General features: G+C 49.8%; 1 protein-coding gene across 4 annotated transcripts in view; it reads right to left on the bottom strand.

The window, feature by feature from the left end:
• Positions 1-20,012, bottom strand: part of Igsf9b (immunoglobulin superfamily member 9B) — a 55,567-nt gene that overhangs the window by 29,511 nt on the left and 6,044 nt on the right. For 3 of the 4 annotated variants that reach the window (XM_021659263.2, XM_021659265.2, XM_060371149.1), the window contains exons 2-12: positions 15,559-15,756; positions 13,428-13,574; positions 8,516-8,667; positions 8,091-8,208; positions 6,932-7,073; positions 6,592-6,737; positions 4,104-4,246; positions 3,662-3,802; positions 3,460-3,576; positions 3,057-3,207; positions 1,993-2,116 (exon numbers count right to left, since the gene is read on the bottom strand). In XM_021659263.2, coding sequence (XP_021514938.1) covers positions 1,993-2,116; positions 3,057-3,207; positions 3,460-3,576; positions 3,662-3,802; positions 4,104-4,246; positions 6,592-6,737; positions 6,932-7,073; positions 8,091-8,208; positions 8,516-8,667; positions 13,428-13,574; positions 15,559-15,756 — 1,579 coding nt within the window. The remainder of the gene's footprint in view (positions 1-1,992; positions 2,117-3,056; positions 3,208-3,459; positions 3,577-3,661; positions 3,803-4,103; positions 4,247-6,591; positions 6,738-6,931; positions 7,074-8,090; positions 8,209-8,515; positions 8,668-13,427; positions 13,575-15,558; positions 15,757-20,012) is intronic. The other variant, XM_021659264.2, reaches the window with a different exon arrangement.

Genomic DNA, 20,012 nt, shown 5'->3' with positions numbered 1-20,012 from the left:
GGTGGGGTTGCCTGCCTGGCTTTGGCCGCGCCAACTTTCCTGGCACCAGGGCATACCCCACTATGGTACCTTCCCAGTGAAAAGGGGTCCTCCTTGGTGTTAATCATGCTGAAGATACTGGTCAGATTACCAAGTGCATTTGTGGGAGAAACCCACTCTAAATACTACTTTACAAATGGGCTCTGTCTTGATAGAATAGGGACACTGGGAACAAGGATGAATATCCGGGCAATGATATGAGTGGAGAAGGAACCTAGATGACCTTGACTGTCTACTCTGGCAGGGAGAGACAAAAGTGTGGCCCAGAGTATCACAGGATGTTCCGCTCAATCCACTCCAACTTGGGTCATCTGAGGATGTCCAAGGCGTGTAACAAAAATGGCCAGGGGTTTGTCCCGTGGCAGAACCAGGGCTCCTAAGGCACGGAAGGCTATAAATCACAATCAAGGGGAAAGTCACAGTGATGAAGACTACAGAATTAAGTGTGAGGTTTTCTACTCTAAAGCCATCCTCCTCAACTCCCAATAGGCAAGAAAGCCATGGGCTGCAGGTGCAGTTCCCAATGACACCACAGAGAGGAGACATTTTGCTGGGGAACTGGCCTCTCTAATCATCCCTGAGCTGTACTGATCAGATAGCTACAGGTTCCTCTCTCAGTTTTTAGACTCACTAAAAACCAGCTATCAGGTATGCCGAATAATGTGGGCTGAGGCAAAAGAAAGCATAGGAAGAATAATTAAAAACAAAAACAAAAAAAAAAAACAGCAGGAGCCGAGTGTTTGTGTCAGTACAGTGGGCTACGGCCATTCAGAAAGCAGGGGAAGACTTCCTCTAGTGTGCCAACTGCCCATCCTTACCAGAGTGGGTGAGCAGAGTATGATAAAAGTGATGAGGTGCGCAGCAGTACAAAACAGCACCAAAGGCAACGAGCATCTGTGCCCAAACATCTGTCCATCTCCAAAGACAGGCCTGCCACACCGGATGTCACTTCCTGGCCCAGGCAGTGGGTTGGGACCCTTCCCCCATTCAGAAGAACACAGAAAAGGGGTGGGAGATTGTTCTGACTCTAGCTCCTTCCATCTAGGTACAGTTCACCCACAAAGAACTCAAAACTCCCAGGATATGCATTCAGTCTGAGAACTGCCGGGGAAATGGAAGGCTCCCTCAAGCCCATGCTGCTGAAGGCTCTCTCTGAGGTCTATAGCCTGCTTGGTCCTCCTCCCCAGACTTGACTGAACCAGGCTGAAAGAGAAGGAACTAAAAGTTTCCTCTTCCCCACTTGAGGATGCTGTCTGGGAAGCTGAAGGCTGCAGTTCCCAGCTCAGGAACGTTAGGAATGAAAAGCCCTAGAGAGATGGCGGGGAAAGAGTACCACTCGGCTTCTCTTCCCACCATACCAAGCTTTGGGTCCTCATCCTGGTCCACACATTTGTAAGATCTACCTGCCCTGAGGTTTGGGCAAGGATCTTAAGTCACTGGCATGGTCAAAAACAGACATGAAAACAATGTGCTCAAGATCCTAGAGAGAAAGTACAGAAAGTTGAGGCAAGGGCAAAGGTGGGAACACCCATTCTCCTAACTGGCATCTCTGGGCAAGGAACAGATTAAAAACTAGACAATATGTTAGGTGCTATTCACAACACCCTCAAGACTGGGAGCCTAGAGAAAGAATGAGGTGAGACATAAAATGAGGGGGCACTGATAGAAACCAAAGTGAGAGCAGAAGGAGGTACAATTTAAGCCTAAATCAATACCCTAACATCCTGGGTGGTGACATGAGGATACAGTGAGTCCATTATAGATATCCCTAGCATCCTTAAGTACTCAATGACTGCCTGGACCACTTTGCTGTCTGCAGAGCTGGCAAGTACAGATCTTAGCCTACTTGGGCCCACCACCCGCCCCAGGATGGGAAAGAATAGGGCAAAGTGGATGCCCTGAGTGGGGCAAGGGAAGGAGAAGCAGAGAGCAAAGCATGCGGGGCTGACTCACAGAGGTCCGTACCAAACTGAGAATGTCTGCTCGTAGCCTCCATCATAGCCTGGCTCCCAGGACACATTGGCAGTTGTCATGGAGACCTGGACCCGGACACTGCCTGGGGCATGGGGACTGGTGCCTGGAGACCAAGGAAGACAGCTCAGACAAAAAGAAGCCAAGACTATTTGCTAGGTCCCCATCACCTTGTAGGAGATATAGGAGAGGACAAAGCACATAGTACCAACATGCATCATAGGAAGTGGCAGCAGTGAGGGCAGGATGCCAGACCCAGAATGGTCCTACTGGGATCAGAGAGAAAAGCCCATCAACTGTATACGCTAGCATCAACAGTAGAAACACAGGCCAGAGGGAAAAAAAACAACCCTTCTCATCCTGACCAAATTCCCATGCATCTTGTGAGCTAAAAAAAAAATCCCTTGAGGTTTGGGAAAAACCAAAAAAAAAAAAAGCATTCCCTTGAGGTCTTGGGAAAAAACAAAAAATAAAAAAAAATCACATCCCATTACTAATCTCTATCCACAAAAGACATCCAGGTTTCCCACAGCAGACAACAGTAGCCTCAGGTACGAGGCCAGCCCCTACTGGGTATGAAGAATGTGACTCTAGGCAGAATGGCCAGGCACTTCCCTGATGGACTGTGAGTGACAAGGTGCACACCACTTTATTCATGACCTAACTGGCAGTGGTCAGTGTTGGCCTTGGGTACAACTGTGGACATCAGGCCCCAAAGGGACAGGCTACAAGAAGGTGGGCTGACATGTCCTGAGTAATCTGAACAAGGAGTACTAGTTACCACCTTGCACCCTGGGCTATGGACACGGCCTGGCCCTCAGGCAGCTCAGTGCCTGGCTAAGGTGCCACACGGTCTCATTCTCACTCAGTTCTACTCCTTCCAGCTTCCACATGTCTGCCTTTCCCAAGACAGGGCAAACATAGACCCTGACCTCTGCCAGAGCCTCCTGAGGTCAAGGGTTTCAAGTTGTCGTCCCTCGCCTTACTTAGGAAAGACACCTGTAGAGTGAAGAAAATCACCCCGGTTGACCTACTCAGCCACATACCGATGACAGTGAGGTGGGTGCTGGCAGTGATGCTTGTGACCACATTGGTGGCAACACATTCCCACTCCCCGTGGTCCTCCTTACTCAGGGCACGAAACTGGAGACTCCCGCTGGGCAGGGCGTTGTGCTTGCTTCTGCTGGGCTTCCCTACCTTAGCCAAACAAGGAGTAGGGAAGAGGATAGGGGCAGGGATTCAGGTTAAGGGGCAAGTGCTCACCACTCAGGAGTCTAAAGAGGATGAAGATGGTGGGGCACTCCCTGAGCCCATTGCCAACGGCCCGCCGCTATCTGCTAATGCTGCCTCCCCTCCTGACATCTGGCCTGTCCACACAGGTCCAAGCAGAACCACCCCCTGGATCTTCTATGCCTCCCCCACAGAGCAAGAGCTTCAAAGCCCAGGTACCTTCCTCCAGGTGATGACAGGGAAGGGGTCCCCTGCAGCTGCACAGGGGATGAGCAGCTCCCGGCCAGCCTCCTGTCTGTACTCCCAGCCAGGTAGCACCGTGAAATACGGGGGGTCCTAAAGAAGTACAGAGACAGTTGTAAAAGACTGGCAACAGGGACACTGCCCAGCACAGGGGCCATGCCCAGTCCTGCGGACTCACCTTCAGGACAAGCCGTGCAGGGGCAGACTGGCCCATGGTCCCCAAAGTGTTATAAGGCACACAGGTGTAAGTGCCAAGAGCCTCCTCTGTGGCCTCCTCAATGCGAATAGAGCCATCCTCCATCAAGGTCCAACCCAAGTTCTGCCAGACATAGATCAAAGAGCAGGGAGCCATGATCAGGACACAAGCTCTGCATCCCAGCCACTTCCAGGCAGGGTCTGAGCTGGGCTAGACCAAGTGTAGGACAGAAGAACAGCTCAGCGGGTGCTGGCATCCCCTGTGGGCATGGAGCACAGCCAAACTCCTGCCAGAACGTTACTCATTGCTTGCTGCGGCTTTTTAGGAGGAGTAGGGCTGGCAGGGAACCAGGGCCCAGAGGCAGCATCTTCGTTTTCAGAAGGATGCTCCTCATTCTTAATGCCAACATGCATTTCACTCATACCTTCTCTACCTGCAGTGGCCGGCCATCCTTATTCCACTTCACCACAGTAGCAGGTGGCTCTGCATCCACAGGACAGCGGATATAGCCATGGATTCCCACGGGCACATAGATTACAGGGGGCATGTTGAGGACACGGGCTGGGTCTGTGAAAGGGGTTGTTTGGAAAAACATGAAAAGCCAGGTGAGCCAGCCATCAAAGCAGAAGGTGATCCAGTGTACAAACCCCATTCCTTTGCAAAGGAACCTTTACAACTACTGATGGTATTCTCAATGTTCAACACAGTGCCAGGAGCCAAGGCCACCACGGTTAGTAAGACCAACAATCCCAGCTCTCCAGCGCTTACAGCCTAGGGGCCATGCACAGCAGGCTGGGGCAAGCTGCATCCATCTTTCATCTGCCCAACTTACTTTGCTCTTAAGAACTTTAAGAGGTCGAAGAATGCTTGGAGGCATTCAGAGGCACATTTGAAACTGCCCTGGTCTTCAGAACTTGGAAATGGCTCTCACCACAGACTTTACCCCAGCCCTGCCAAGCCAACAATGACCATGCACTTCTCCAACTATTTTGAATCCCGAAGTTTCTTGGGAGTAAGCAGTTAATTACTTCACATCCTAAACCAAAAGAGCAATGTCAGTTCCATGGACGATGCTGTCCCAAGCATAATGGTAGGTACTCCTTCTGCTGCACGTCTGGCCTCCCTTTGGATTCGATACCACCTGACTCTGCAATTAAAGTTAAAATCTATAATGGCCCCAGGACAGATCACGAGAGGCCTGTAGCCCTGTGCTAAAAGTTAAGTCACCCCTTTCATTTCTCCCCCAGGACCTTTAAGGCTACAAAGGAGAATGATCCGGAGCTAGGAAGGCTGTGATGAATGAGCTGGTACCTTTTAAGCATTCTGAGCTCTTCAGAGAACAGCCTTACATAAATAACAGGCCGAGTTATATATTTAGATGTAGCTTCCTACTTTTGTATGATAGTCCTTTTTTTTTTTAATTCCTCCAAGGTTTTCAAAGGGTTTATGAATGGGAAATACTCTGAATGCTGCTCTTTAGCAGAAATAAAGATCCTTGTCTCACCCACCTATAAATCTCAACTCCCTAGATTCTCTTTGAAGGGAGGAAGGAGGTAAAAAGGGATGAGTTGGGGGGGGGGGTGCTGGGAGAGCCAGGAAAACCAAGCCACCTCTGCAGGAGAACAGTGGTCCACAGCTCCAAGGGTGGAGCCTTCACCCAGGCTGGTTCAACATCCTTCTGAAGCGATCCCTATAAGCCTGCTCACTCCTGCACCATCACCACCTTCTAGCTCATGTGGCACTGCCTGCATCTAGTCCAGAGGGAGAGGCACATCTTCAAGGTGAAGCATCCCTTCCTGTAGCCCTTCTTCCCCAGTGCTGCACAAGTATGCCTAGTCTCCTAGGATACACCCAGTATCCCAGGCTTCGCAGCTCATAAAAGTCTAGAAGGTGCACCACAGCATGACACAAATCCTTGGGAGTTGTCAGCAGTGCAAAGTCATCCCTCAGGAAGCACAACTATGACCTTGTCTGTTCACAGAAGACCCATGCAAACACTCAGACCCAAACACCCAGCGGGGAAAGCTCCCAAGGCCACCAACTGTTCCTCTACTTGTCCTCTGTTCAGAGGCTGGCTTAGATCACCATACTATCCTGTTTAGCCCTGTCCTCGGAGGTATGTAATTCTCCCACACCAGCATTCTAATAATGGAGGTCTGTCACCTATAGCAACAACATGCAGCCTTTGTTGCCTGAGTGACAGGGCCATCCATGAATCAAGAGGAAGACATTAATCTTCATTACCCATTTTCCCATCTCACTCTGTCACAATGTCCGGCTTGTCACAGGGTAGGGAAGCAACCCAGGGCACCCAAGTATTAATACTAAGTGGAATCTCAGGCTCACACAGAAGCCCTTTATGCTTCTGGCTGAACAGCAGCTCATCCTTTTGAGACTCACAGCCCCACAGCAGAGGGACTAGGTAGCCAGAAGGAGTCTGGTACAGAAGCGGACCAAGTCACCCACAAGGGCCCTGTTCCACTCAGTGTACAATGTCCACACATGGAAAGGCAGAGTGCAACTGGCAGAGAAACTAAGCCTGCTCCCTCAGACACCTAGAAAAATGTGCCCAGCAGCACCTAGTTCAAGGTCCAGGTATAAACCGTCAGCCAATAACATAAGGACTGCCATTCTGAATGGCAAATGTTCAGAGCTAAGGTCTGTTTGTCCTTGAAGCTGGCCTAAGCTTGAATCAATGAACTGGCTAACACCTAGTGATGACTAGACCACAGAAGATATATGCCAATATCAGGTTTGGCCAGGCTGGTCATGACCTTTTTTGGGGCCATCCCTATTCTTCCCTCAGGTGTTCCTTTTTCCTCAGAAACATATTAGGGCTTCAATATCCAATCTAGCTAGCACAGCTTGCACCTACTAGAATGCCCAGAGCCTTCTCCCTCACTTCTACTCACACTGCACAGTTAGGTATGCTGAGGCAGATGGGGAGCGCCCCAGGCTGTTGCTAGGGACACAGGTATACTTCCCAGCATCCTCAGGCTTCACTCGGAAGATGATCAGTGTCCCATCAATGAGGATCCGCACTCTCAGCTTCAGGTCACTGCAAAACAGTGACAAGCAGGCAAGGAGAGGAGGGATGTTGGCAGAAATACAAGCAAGGTAGCAATGAGTCCCTTCACCTCCCCTAGAGGCAGAAAGGAAACTTTGGGTTCCCAGGCACTGCCAAGGCCCCTCTCTCAAGGTAGGGGCCTGTGGGGACACCATGTGAGAGGGTTAGAGCAAGGTGCTGCTCACTTCTGGAAGTAGACGTTCTCATCCTGCCAGTACCAGGTGTAGGTGAGGTTGCTGGGATACGCCTCTGCCCTGCAGGTAAGCAGAGCATCCTGGGAGATGTTGACGGTGATGTTCTCAGGAGGGGAAACAATGAAGGGAGGCCCTGGGGAGAACAGGGAATAAACATCACCTCTCCTGACTGGGAAGGCTACCTACCCCTACCAGGCCTCCCAGGAAGCTCTGGGATGCTCAAGATGGGGTGTCTGGGCATCCTGGAGATGCTTCCAGCTGCTGTGAGGCTCAGGTATCCCTCTTTACCACACCTGCAATTGCTCCATGATTTCCAGACCAGCCCTCTATAACCTCCATACACCTTTCCTGCCCAACGCTCTCCAACAGAGCTCAGGCCAGAAGGTAGAAGGCCTGATCTTGTCTCTAAATTACACAGAGCCTTGTACTGTTCCCCAGCTAGAGGGTTCAGATGGCCACTTGGGAGAGGAGGCTGGGAAACAGAGAGGCAAAATCCAGCAAACCTTGGAATTAGGAAGTCAGACCTCAGCAGAGCTGGGCTTTGGCTCTTTCTTAGGAGGTATACCACTTCCCACCATGACCCCAGCTCCTGCTCAGCCCTCACTCAGGACACAAATGCCCTTAACCCCCACTGCCACTCCAGCGTGCAGAGGGTAGGGAGGCAGAGACCCCTGCCTCGCACCCTGCCCATCCTGGGCAGTGAGTGTTCAGCCCTTTTCAGGCCACTCTGGCACCAGACAGGACAAGCCAACATCTCACAGCTGGCTACAGAACCCAGTTCTACTCAATGTCCCTGGCGTTCTTTAAATGTCAGGTGCTTGGAGTATAGTCCTATCTTCATATATTGATGCTGTCACTGATGGAATGATGGTACAAGGGTATCTCCTCTCTGAGGAAGGTGGAGACATGGCAGGAATGCTCTCTCACAGGAAATCTAAAATGGCTCAGCATGGTCCCTGTCTCCCTGCCACACCAGCTGACCAAGGTAAGAAACACAGTAAGTGATATATATGAGACAGTTCCCACCCAGCTTCTCTACGCCCCCAAGTTGGGCAGGCTGTGCCATGAGAAAACATTCTCCATGGTCCAGCAGGCCTGGAAGCCTCCTGCAGAGTTCCAGGGATAAAAGAGGCTGAAAAGGTCCCCCTACCTTGAACAAGCAGATGGGTTGTGTGCACAGCCTCACCCTGGATGCTATATGCTCGACAGGTATAGGCGCCTCTGTCCTCCCGACTGACTGATGTCACCGTCAAGCTACCGTCACTCACCTGGGGGAAGAGAAAGAATTCAACATCAACCCATGGGCCTCACCAGCGTGTCTTTTAAGCAAAGAGATGAGCTCTGAGAAGCCGGAAAGGGCCTCAGGGACTCATGGACAGGGGCAGGGAGGACAAGGGCCTCCTCGTTCATCTCCCTACAAGAAGCAACAGAAAGCCTGCAGTCAAGACAGGCCATTCTTTGCCTGTATCTGCCCTGGGTCTGCACACACAGCATCAGTGGCCAGTGGCACTAGATGGGAGATAGTCAGGGAGAGGGGATGAGGAAGAGTGATTATGGTGAGAGAGCTGTACTCACCTGGTACTTTCCACTAGCACCGAGGAGGGTCCCTTCCTTGAGCCAGGTGACGATGGGCTTAGGATTCCCAAAAGCAGTGCAAGTCATGGTAATACTTCCACCTTCCTTGGCCTCGATGTACTGAGGGGGTGTTTCTGTAAAGGTGGGAGGGGCTGCAAAGGACACCAGGAAAGTGAGAGGTGGGCCCCATCTACTTGTGCAGAGCTCTGCTGTATGCAAGAACAAAGGAACAAAAATAGTGAAGAAACTCCTACCTGGGATATCACAGGGGTGGGGAGACCTAGGTCCTAGGATTATGTGAGGTTATCCTCTCCTGTGCACTGCAGGTGTGATCAACAGTCCATCCTGTTTAGATTATCAGCTTTTAAGAGAATCAGCACCTTGGGCCTGAGCTGCTTACAGAGACAATCCAGTCAACTTTGGACCTACTACTCTCTGGCTAGCTCCAAAAATTCTACACTCATCTGGCCGAACTTAGCTTCTACCCAGTAAAGCTTCCCACCATTGGAAAGCTGCCATGCTCAGTGCTAGGAATATGACATAAACAAGACTGAAGAATCTCCCACCTCCCTGCAGGATTATCCCGCTACACAGAGGCTTTCACACTTTGAGTATCTCAGTTCCACCAAGCCCATTCATTTGCTGATTTCCTGACTATGTTCCACCAAGGCCTAATACAGGTCCCAGGCTAAGGATACACAGTCTTACTTTTACCTCATTCCATGGGAGGGGGGGAACCAACCTCCCAACCACCTGCCTCCTCTTTGACTCCTGTGGATAAAGGTAAGTAGTGAATTCTTCAGGCTTTCTTAATTCTCCCCTGTTTACATGAGGCTATTCTCTCTCATGCACTGAAGGTATGATTAACATTCTATCCTGTTTGGATAATCAGCTTTTAAAAAACTCAACACCCTTTGCCTGAGCTGCTTGCAGAGGTAATCTGGTCAACTTCAACCTCTCAGATTACTGGTTCCATGGTCTTCCAAAATGGCTATACTGAATACCAACACCAAAGCCAGCGATACCAGGATAGGCCATTCTGGGTTCCTCGCAAGGGCCCAAGTTCAAGCACTAGCCTATAATATAATCTATCATATAATCTCAGAGAGGCTCCTCAGATTCTCTGGGCTTTATCTAAATCCTCTGCCCTCTAGAATTGATGTAGGTAATAAATGAAATAGGGATTATGAAAGATCTTGTAAAAACTGCAGATGAATGCTTACAGCAAACTCTCACTGTTCTGCCATCACTCCTGCCATTGTCATCCCTGGGAGCTTTGATCTGAAGACTAAGGAGAAGCTTCAGAAAAGCTCCTTCCCCCTTCCTATAGCCATGCTCCCAGAGACACTCAGAGGGCACTAGGATTGCGTCCTGCCTGTGCCAACTTATCTCCCGGACACTTTTTCCTGCTGACTCTAACAATACTGGCCTTCTGTGTCATCCCTGGGCAAGAACTTCCAACCTCAACAACTGTCCATTTGTAGCACTCTCACTGGCCCTAGAACTCTATAGCCAGACCCCATCTCTGTGACTCATGTGAGCAGGTGCCTTTTCCTGGTGCCACTGAATACTGAGATTCCCTGCAGTTCCTGGATGTAGAGTGCTCAACAAACCTCGACTGGAAGAATGAATGAAATAAATGAATGAATGAAAGCCTACAACATTACATCCATACTCCAATACAAATCACGTACACACATCCTCTTAGAAGGAAGACCATGTAGGGTCATCCTGGCCCCTCATCTCCAGTACCCATAGCTGGGTGGGTACACAAGGACATTTGGAACTACAGGGTAAATAAAGAAGTACATTTCTTCACATAAAACACACATCCTCAAGAAAGCCAGCCATCCTCAGAAAGACACTAACCGCAATGATGACAAGCCCTCCCAAGTCCTTATAAAGAAGTCTTGGACAGCAGCCTCCAGGCACTGAGGATGTGTACTCACGCCAGAGCCCACATTCACCCACCCTGCCCCAGGAAGTCAGTTAACTCAACCACAGCCTCTATTACCTCTGGTGTCAAGCTTAAAAGAAAAGATAATAAATTAAATTATGTCCTGAAGTGACAAATTAATTACTAATTACATAATTACTTTATTATTTAGGTGCTAATCAGGAAAGTGCTTTGAACAAATTCAAGTTTTCAGGAAAATAATGGTTTGACTCTCAATTATTTACTGAATTAGGTGTTAGCTTGCCAGCTGCATTTCTAGGCTTAATTCCTTTTGCAAGTTCCCTATAATTAATAGAGCAGGTTAGAAATAAGCTGGCCGCTCCTCCAAGCCATACACCAGACCTAAAGGGAGGCTTGGCTTGGATTGTGGAGGTATTTTATATGTGATAAAGGAGTAATTGGGATTGTTTCTACCCAGCCAGTCTTCAAAAGAAAACACAGGAGGAGAATGAGATAATTTGTGGAAAACTCTTATTTTGTACTGGCCCTTCTATTTCCAAAGGTTCCCGTCACAAAATTCCTGACACTATATATTGTACTTGGGGTGTGACAAAAGGCTGGCACCTGCCACTGTCTATCTAGAATAGAAATATTTACACAGGAAGAAATTTCGGAAGAGAGGAAGTAGGGCTGGGTGGGAGCTCTCTCCAGGTAGGATGTGTTCTGCATCTCCCAGTAATGCGAACTGCCCTCTGCTAAGGCCTGGTTCTCAAGCACAGAGCAGGTGGTTGCCCAGACTCAATGCTCTACCCAAGGCCTGCATGGCCACACCCTGCCTGCATTCCCTCATAGAGGTCCTTGCTTCCTTTGGGCTTCCAGATTTGCTGGTCCCTCTAGTGAAGGCTCCTTGCCACCTCACTCCCTGCTCTTACCTAAGTCCCTCCCTGGACAAGATTCTGGACAAAGGCTGTGTCCTCAGAGAGGCTTTCCCTCCTTTGTGCTCCCAAAGGCACAAGGTGATCATTCCTTACATGACTGGAAGATTTTAAACACCAGGTTTGAGTCATGCTCCCTGCCTGACACCCAGTGCCCACCACAGACAGGACACTGGGAAATATGTCTCATACGGAGATTCATGAGGACTTTTAAAGGACCAAAGTCCTCAGTGCGTTCTAACCAGCTATCCCTACCAACCACATTTTGGTCTGCTTGCCCTTTTCCCCACAGTAAACCATGTGGCTGCTATCTTATCCACAACTACCCCTTAGATAATTAGTGACCAAGACACAATCTCACATAGTAGTCCACTGAATCTTGCAAAGCCCTACCAACAGGCTCTTTCTGAGGAAACTGAAACTCAGACAGATGACTTATCTGGCCCCGGTGACTTAATACGCAATGAGTTTAAGAAATAAGCCACATCTTTGGCAGACCTTGGTCCACATGTATTCCACTCAGAGAAACTAGACATGCCTAAGTAATCAACCCATGCAAACAAAGACAATATCTAGCAGAACATAAATTCCGAACAACTCTACCTCCCTGAGCGTGATTCTTGGCTGCGTAGCTGGTGTCTGGGTTCCCAGAATAGACACTATCAATCAGGATGATGGGAGAGATAGGCCACACCTCAAGGCGGTTTCAGGCAGTAGGAAAAGGCACAGGGGAAAAAAAAAAAAAGGAAACGATGATGCAGGATCTCCTGGTTTGATGCTCAATTGTGAAAGCCTTGAGCAGCAAATCTACCTTCTGAGTTATGATTTGCTTAGGTTCCCAGTGAGAGGAGTTTTCCCTGTGCACACAACAACTGGCTCAAATGGTCACGGAAAAGCTGGCTGCTGCTGGAGAAAATCCACACAGGATTTAAAATCTGCTTGTCCCTAACAAGCACCTAGTGACTGTCCCACCTCTGACCTTGAGTGACCAACTTTAAAGTGTTCTGCACTATAGGCCAATGCTCTTGATAAAATAATCTCTTCTGGGGCTGAGAATATAATTTTGGCATAGCATGTGCCTGGCCTGCTCAAAACCTTAGGTTTGATTCCCAACACTGAAAAAATATATATATTTATTTTTTTAAGAAAAAAATAAAATACTCTGTTCTCTCCAGACTCTGGGCAGATTCCCAGAACCAGACAGAGAATGGGTCTCTCACAACCCCAGTGAAAGAGAGACATAATCATTCTTCACAAAACCATCTTGAGAGAAATTTTCTAGTCTAGGATCATCGATTCTTCTTTTCTGGCCACAGCATATATAACACCAGACTTATGCCAGCTGTAGCACATTTCAGCAAGTATGCTATTAAAGCCTTGCCCTATGTGAAGACCCTCAGACCACTGCCAATGAGGACCCTGGAACATCCCAGCCTAGACCAAGCCTGGAGCTCAGCAAGCTCACCCAGGCCTCCCTGCCCTAGTCAGACACATGAAAAGCATCTGTGCATAGCACAATCCATTTAACATGAGCTATAAATAACTGACAGCCATTAAAACAGTCCCTCTTCCAGGGATTCTCACATTTTATTAGCTGGTAAACCCTGTTGAAGCAGGAAATGGGTCTGGGTTTACTCCATATTATTTACCTGTCACCCGCTGTAGGACTAGGAGCATAACAGAGCCTTGGTACTTATTAACCAAATAAATGAGCAACCTAGAAAGATTCATGCTGGGCTTCAAGGAACTCCACCCAAGAAGAGGCACTTCCTGGGCTAGCAGAGTTACCTGAGGCTGGGAAATGACACCAACACTGACCAATTCAAACCCCCTGGTTCCCAGAAGCAGATTCAAGCCTTCCTTGGAAGAACTCTGATACTAGCCTGCACACAGGGACTTGCTGCTTCCATGCTACTGATCCATGAACTCCAGGAATATTCCTAATGGGTGTAAAGGAGACGCCAACCAAGATCTTATGGGGCCAGGGCTTATAGGGGCTCCTCTCTTAATAGAAGGGTTTCCTCTGGTGTAGACCCCAGAGGCCATCTTCCTTGGCTACTCCCAAGAAACATTTACGCACCATTAATGGTGAGATGGACCCAGCTGCCGTTGTGGAATGTGTCATACTGCTGGTCCAGCATGAGAACTTTGCACTCGTACCAGCCCTGGTCCTCAGAGCGCACCTGCTCCAGCCGCAGAGAAGCTTTATCATGAAGACTGGCCCGGCCTGGGGGAACACAGTGGACAAAGCCCAGTGAGCCATCAGGCCAAGCCATCAGGGCAAACCTATCAGCATCCCCACCACCCCAGCCAAAGACAAACCTTGAGACCACTTCCCACAGCAGAGTACCAAAATGGCAGTCAGCACCCACTATAGGCAACAGGTGACAAAAGCAAGGCAAACTGCCTTGAGGATAGAGCCCCTGCCCCTCCCCAGATGGCCCTGCACCAGCCTACATTGGCAGCTTGCTGTGTGTTGCACTGACAAAAGCCTTCAAATACTCCTTTGGAGATCTAGAACAAAAGAAAGGCATGATGGATGCAGAGATGAGAAGAGAAAGAAAGACATACAGAAGGATGGGGAAGCCCACCAGGGCCCAGAATTATCGTCTCAGCTAGGGGCCAAGGACTTGTCTGGCCCAGCTTCCTTCTGTCTGGCTTTCCTGAACAGGTAGAGGGAAGACAGGCCACAGTAAGATGCTCAGTCCTTCCCACTCATGATAGCAATACCAAGATGACACATACCTCCAAAGACTAGCCTAGAAGGGGCAGGCAAGGCAAGGGTTGGCAGGCAAGGCAAGGGTTGGCGGCTCTTCCATAGCCACCTCTGTAACATGCATACCAGAGTCCCTGCCCACACTGCAGTAGACAAAGCAGTCTAGAGACCCCTCTTGCCTCACCTTCCACACTAGCCCACATTCATCCAAACCTGAACCACTGCTTCCTCTATTTGCCTCCCTGCCTCAGAGTCAAGCACTCCTTGTTGGAACTCTGATGCTGCTCAGCCTAAAAAGACTAGCAAAGTCAGTCCTGGCCAAAAAGAGGGTGAGGGACAGAAGAAAGCCAAACATGAAAAGGCCTGGCATAGTAGTAAAGGCCTGTAATACCACTAGTCAAGAGGCACTGAGACAGGAGGAATGTGAGTCAAAAGTCAGAATGTAATGAGACCTTGACTAACAGACTGGGGTGGGGCTCAAAGGTACGGCAATTACATGGAAAGTGCAGTGCTTTGAGTTCAATCTTCACTACCAAAGAAAGAAAGGAAGAAAAGGAAGGAGGGGGAGAGAGAGGAGAAAAGGAGGGAGGGAGGAAGGGAGAAAGTAGAGAGGGAGGAAAAGAAGAAGGCAGGAAGGGAGGGAGGGAGGAGCAAAGAATGCATGCATTCTCGGAGAAGGTAATTCAGATCTCAGATGCCATAAGAGAAGGTAATTCAGATCTCAGATGCCATAGGAAAAAGAAAGGTAAAAGCAGGTCCCTGCCTATAGCCTCACTTCCTCTGAGCTCCAGCACACACTCACACTCACAGACACACACATACACACACCCTGTGCCCTCTTCCCTGGCAGGCTGGCGGGCGGCAGCAGTGAGTCACAGGGAGACCATGCTGGCAGAATAATTACAGAGCAAGGCATAAATGGGGGCCAAGGAAAGAGAAGGATAGTGGCAGAGGGGGTGAGATCGGATGTCTGCCAGGACCACAAACAGCAAGAAGTGGAGATGCATACCAGGTCGGCATAGGACACCCCAACTTCAGAGCCAGGAAAGTGGAAGCATACAGACAGTCAATCCTGAAGCCTTGGCTATACCATACCTGGGAAAGAGTGAAGCTATCTGAGTACCACCCCCCCATCCCTGACTCCCTTGCTTCCTCCAAGGGGGCTATCTTTCTAGCTTGCCCTGGAATCCCGGCCCCTTATCACTTCCCCGGGATGAACAGACAGGCTTCATGTCTGCCTCACTTCCTACTTCCTCTCCTGCTTATGATGAAACCACAGTAGAGAGCAAAGAGAGAAGGAAAAAGGCAAAGAACATGAAAAATAGAGATAATAGTACCAGTCAAGAAAAAGATCAGAAGTGACAGAAAAAAAAAAAATGAAGAATGCCTGGCACTTTGTGGATACCACTGAGGCCCAGAAGGAAGGCACAACACAGTCAAAACCTAGAGGGTGATGGAGAGAAAGAGGGGATACCCCTCATCACTCACACCTTACCTGCATACTCAGGGTCCACATGTGGGGGATAATAGCCAAACTTGATGAAGATAGGGATGGGGACCCCAAACTTGAACCACTCTACAACATAGGGTGGGGGCTGTCCCGTCACTGGATGGATTACGTCGCATCGCAGAACCACACCCTCACCAGCTCGAGCAGTCACAAACTCGGGTTCCTCTCGCAGGCCGTGGGCACCTAACAAGGACAGCCAAGGTGACATATAAAGAATTGGCAAAAAGATCCTGCTCCTACAGTTTATGCTGATATCCAACCCTCCCTCCCCACTCCTGGACCTTCCCCTTCCCTCTCCAAGAGTCCCTAGTGCACCCTGGACACCCATCTCTTATGCATATCTCCCTCTGCCCTGAGAATATTCAAGCTTCCTGTATAGCCTTGGAAGAGGAGAAGAAAGAAGGGGGTGTCCCATTTTCTCCAGATTTCCCATCCCAGACCCAAAAAGCAGCAGGCATCGTCATGCCTGCCCTGCATTCCTCAGGTATCCCCTGTCCTTCCAAGGAACCTCAAGAGCTATAGACACAGGGAATGAAGGGCCTTCAGTCGTCCCTGCCCAGCTATAGTCTCTATGAACATTCTGCAATTTTTCTGAAACAAGGCACTTCCCACTGGAGCCTGGTGGGCGAAAGCAGAGCCAGCCACCTCCTCTGCCCCACCCCCAGCTCAGCCTGGTGTTACAGCACTAAACAAGAGGGCTCCATACAGGAGCGGGGAATCCCTAACAAGCTAAGGAGGCTGCTTGGCAACACCAGAGGGAAAGCCCCACGGGCCTGAGCGGCCTCGCCAGCCCCTCCTCCAACCCACTGCGCCAGCCTTGCTGCAGAGGGGAGCAGGAGGCACTGCAGCCATTCAATTTCCAGGCCGTGAATCTATTAAACATTCACAGTAGCCCCAGACATCACCATTAACAGAGAAAGATGATGGTGACAAAGGAGGGGGGTCTGGAGCAATCCCCTACCTTTCAGAGGACGTCAAAATCAGGGAGCTAGAGAGGGCACACCCATATGGGGAAGAGGGGAAGAGAGGGAGGCAGGCAGCAGAGGCCTCCACCCTATCCAAACTGTAAGTCGGAATGAGCCAGGAGAGTGGCTAACTCTGGGGTCACTGTCCACACATGAGAGCAAACCCCACCGCCCTCCTTCTCACACCAGAAAAGGAGGGAGACGACAAGGTCACCTTCATCATTTCTTCCAGTGAGAAGGACAGCCTCACCCCTGCCTCCTTTCAACCGCCCACAACAACCCCAAGCTAACTGCACCCCCTGCACCACCCTCTAAGCCCAGCTCTCCAAGGCAGTACCAAGGACAGCAGCCACCAATGGACAGTTACAAGCCAGAAGCCTGCTGGGCCCGGCCACCTGAAGATGCCCTCAAGAGAGCAAGGGAGGTTTGTGGGTCCGCCTCTGTTCCTTCTGCACCTCTGAACCTGGGAGCTCATGCCTCTCTCTGTTCTTCACATCGCTGTGTCTAGCTGTGTGTGTCTGTTTTCCTGATCCCTGTCTACCTCTGTGTCCTCTGCACCAGTTTCTCCTTTCTCTAGGTCTTTCTTTTTCTCTGACTCCTTCTCTGGGTCTGTCTTTGTCTCTCTATGGCACATGTGGGGTGTGTGTGTGTGTGTGTGTGTGTGTGTGTGTGTGTGTATTATATACCTGTGTGTGTCTGTCTCTCTCTCCTGCTCCTTCTTCATGTTTCTCTGTCAATGCCTCCATCTCTGTTTCTTTCTATTACTCCCACTCTATGTGGGTGATTCTGTCTACCTGCTTCTCTCTCTTTTTCCTTCTCTGTCTCTGTCTCTCTGTCTCTCTGTCTCTCTCTCTTCCTTTGTGTTTGTGTGTGTGTGTGTGTGTGTGTGTGTTGTGGGTAAGGCCTATGGATTTCTGCTAGCTTATAACAGGAAAGGGGGCTTTGCATGTTTTTCAGAAATGGGGAGCCTTTTATGTGCATGTGTGTTTCTTGTCTGTACCTCTCCAAGGAGTCAGTGTGTGTCGCCTGTGTCTCCTTCCCCCCTCTCTTCCTCCTTCTCCTCTGCAACTTGCAGAAGGAGGAGGCAGAGAGGGAGGCAAGCCCTTGCAGAAGCCTATTGGCTCTCGGTGACATCACTGTTTTCTAGAGAAAGAGCTAAGATCACTGAGTATTTTTGGAGCAAAGCAGAGTGTTGCACTCACCTGCCGGAGGCCCAGGCAGGTTTCCCAGCCTCCCTTCCCCCAACCTGGCTGTAGGCTGTTTTCAGCCCAGGCCCTCCAAGAAGAGGGTCCAGGAGCTGGGAGTGCCTCCCTGCATCCCCCACATCCCATAGGACACATGTGCAAAATTAGCCTACTGAATCCAGGCATACAAAGACCAGCACTGGACCAAGAGGAATGAACAGCCAGCAGGATCCATAAGACAGAACAGCAGTAAGGGTGGGGATGTACAGATTTGTGTATATGTGCACGATATAAACACATGCAGAAACTATTTGCAGCATAGACTGTGAGGAAATTAGGAGACAAACTACAGGATCTTGGGAAAAGGGAAGGGATTTTTTCCCAGGGCCAGGTTACCTGGAGGTCGGCAAGGTAGCTCACTAAAGGTAGCTCCTTTGCTCCTAGAGTCTAGGCTGAAGAAAGAAAGCTAAGGAATGCCAGGAAGCTCTAACAGTTAATAGTCAACTTCTGCTCTGGACAACAAGCTGCCAAGTCCAGGGCTCTGGAGGGCAATGCCAGAGGTAGGTCAACTTTGGCATGGGTCCCCACAGTGCCAGTTGCTCATTTGCACCCACACTGACTGGTTCTCACTGCATCTCAATAAGATAGCTTCTTCACACCTTCCTTCCAGGCCCTGAAAGGAAGGATGCAGGTTTACACTCCAGGCTTCAGCCAGCCCCTGCATTGGGCCCTGAGTCCCAAGCATGAAACACACCCCAAAATAGCCGGGCAAGCATTCCCCACCAGCCTCTCTTCTCCAGGCATTCAAACTACAGATAAGTGACTGCAGAGTGGATGTAAACCAAAGCTGACACACAAGACAAAATGAGACAGGATTCTCCACAAGGAAGGCGATGTGGAAGCCATGTCTCAGCCTCCACACTCAGCCCCAGCTCTCCTGGGTTTCTGGATCTGAAAATAGTCATCTTCTCTTTCCCTTTTTACATACACGCATACATACACAGGCACAGAAACACACTCACGCTGGGTGTGTTCCCTCACTCCATCACCCACAAATACTTCTCTCTAGGTCTCATCTTCTCTGAGCCAAAATATGTCTAATAAACATCTCTCCAGAAAAGCTCAGTGTGGAGAGGGAAAAAATGGAAAAAAAAAAAAAAGTCATTAGCCTGGCTAAATGTATAATATATAGTGGGAAGAGGGTCCTGAAAAGGGAGACATTGAGAAATCAAACACAGGGGCAAGGAAACCCCAGTCCAGGAGTGAAAGAGACCCAGATCAGGACATTAGGAAGGGGCACAAATGGATCTCATGCAAGCTGGGTGCAGGCCCAACCCAACTAGGGAGACCCTTGGTCAGTTGCCGTAACAAAGAGACGCTGGAACTCAAAGAACGCTAGAGCTAAGAATCAGAGCAGAGCCTGCATAAGGCAGACATATTTGTCCCCAGCAGCGCCATGGAGAACAGCTGGAAGGCAGGGGAAGGAGGACAAGAGAGATAATGCTTAGAAACAGTGACCACAGATCCCTCCTTTAGACTGGCTTTGGCAGGGGGTGGGCACAATAAAAAGGAGGCTAGGAAATGGCCCCGGGCCCCACACAGCACTTTTCAAGATGGCATAGTATGGTCTTACATCCCTACTAAATCTGAACCCTGAATGTCTGCCCAGTCCACTCTAGGGTTATGCCATCCTGGCAGGAAAAGAAAACGAGAGGGCAGATGGGTGGAGTGGGCCCCTACACATTGGCTGACCTTTGGAAAGCCCATAGGATACAAATCTACCATTCTCTGGGCCAGGTGGTACCCAGTGGGTAGCTGAGTCCAGAGCTGCCAGCAGATGCCCTGTGTGCACATAACCACAAGTCATCCAAGGCTTGGCACAGACCCACATTCAACAGCCACGAGCTGGAGCCAGGAAAGAGCAGGGCAGGAAGGGTCCTAAGGATGGAAAACCACTTCTAAGTACCAGGAGGAGAGAAAGGAGGCAGGTATAGAAACCGCTGGCTTCCACCAGGAGACAAGTGGGACACACTGCCTAGCTCCACCCATACAGGGTCTGTTCTGATGTGATGCTTGCTGCATGCCTCTAGTGTAGCCCCTGAGGCAGTGCTGCTATCTCTGTCTTGCAAATGGGTACAGTATGTGGCTCCCCCAAAGTTACCTAGCTAACAAATGGTGGGTCAGGATCCCTTCCAGAACCCAGGTGATCAAGGCCCCTCCCTTCTATCCCCCAATCTTTCCCAAACAAAATCACATTCTGCATAGCTCCTCAGAATCCAGACCCTACATC

This window comes from Meriones unguiculatus, chromosome 1 (assembly GCF_030254825.1).
Source record: "Meriones unguiculatus strain TT.TT164.6M chromosome 1, Bangor_MerUng_6.1, whole genome shotgun sequence".
Lineage (NCBI taxonomy): Eukaryota > Metazoa > Chordata > Mammalia > Rodentia > Muridae > Meriones > Meriones unguiculatus.
The sequence above is the reverse complement of the archived record's forward strand: the minus strand, read 5'-3'. Positions and strand labels throughout refer to the sequence as shown.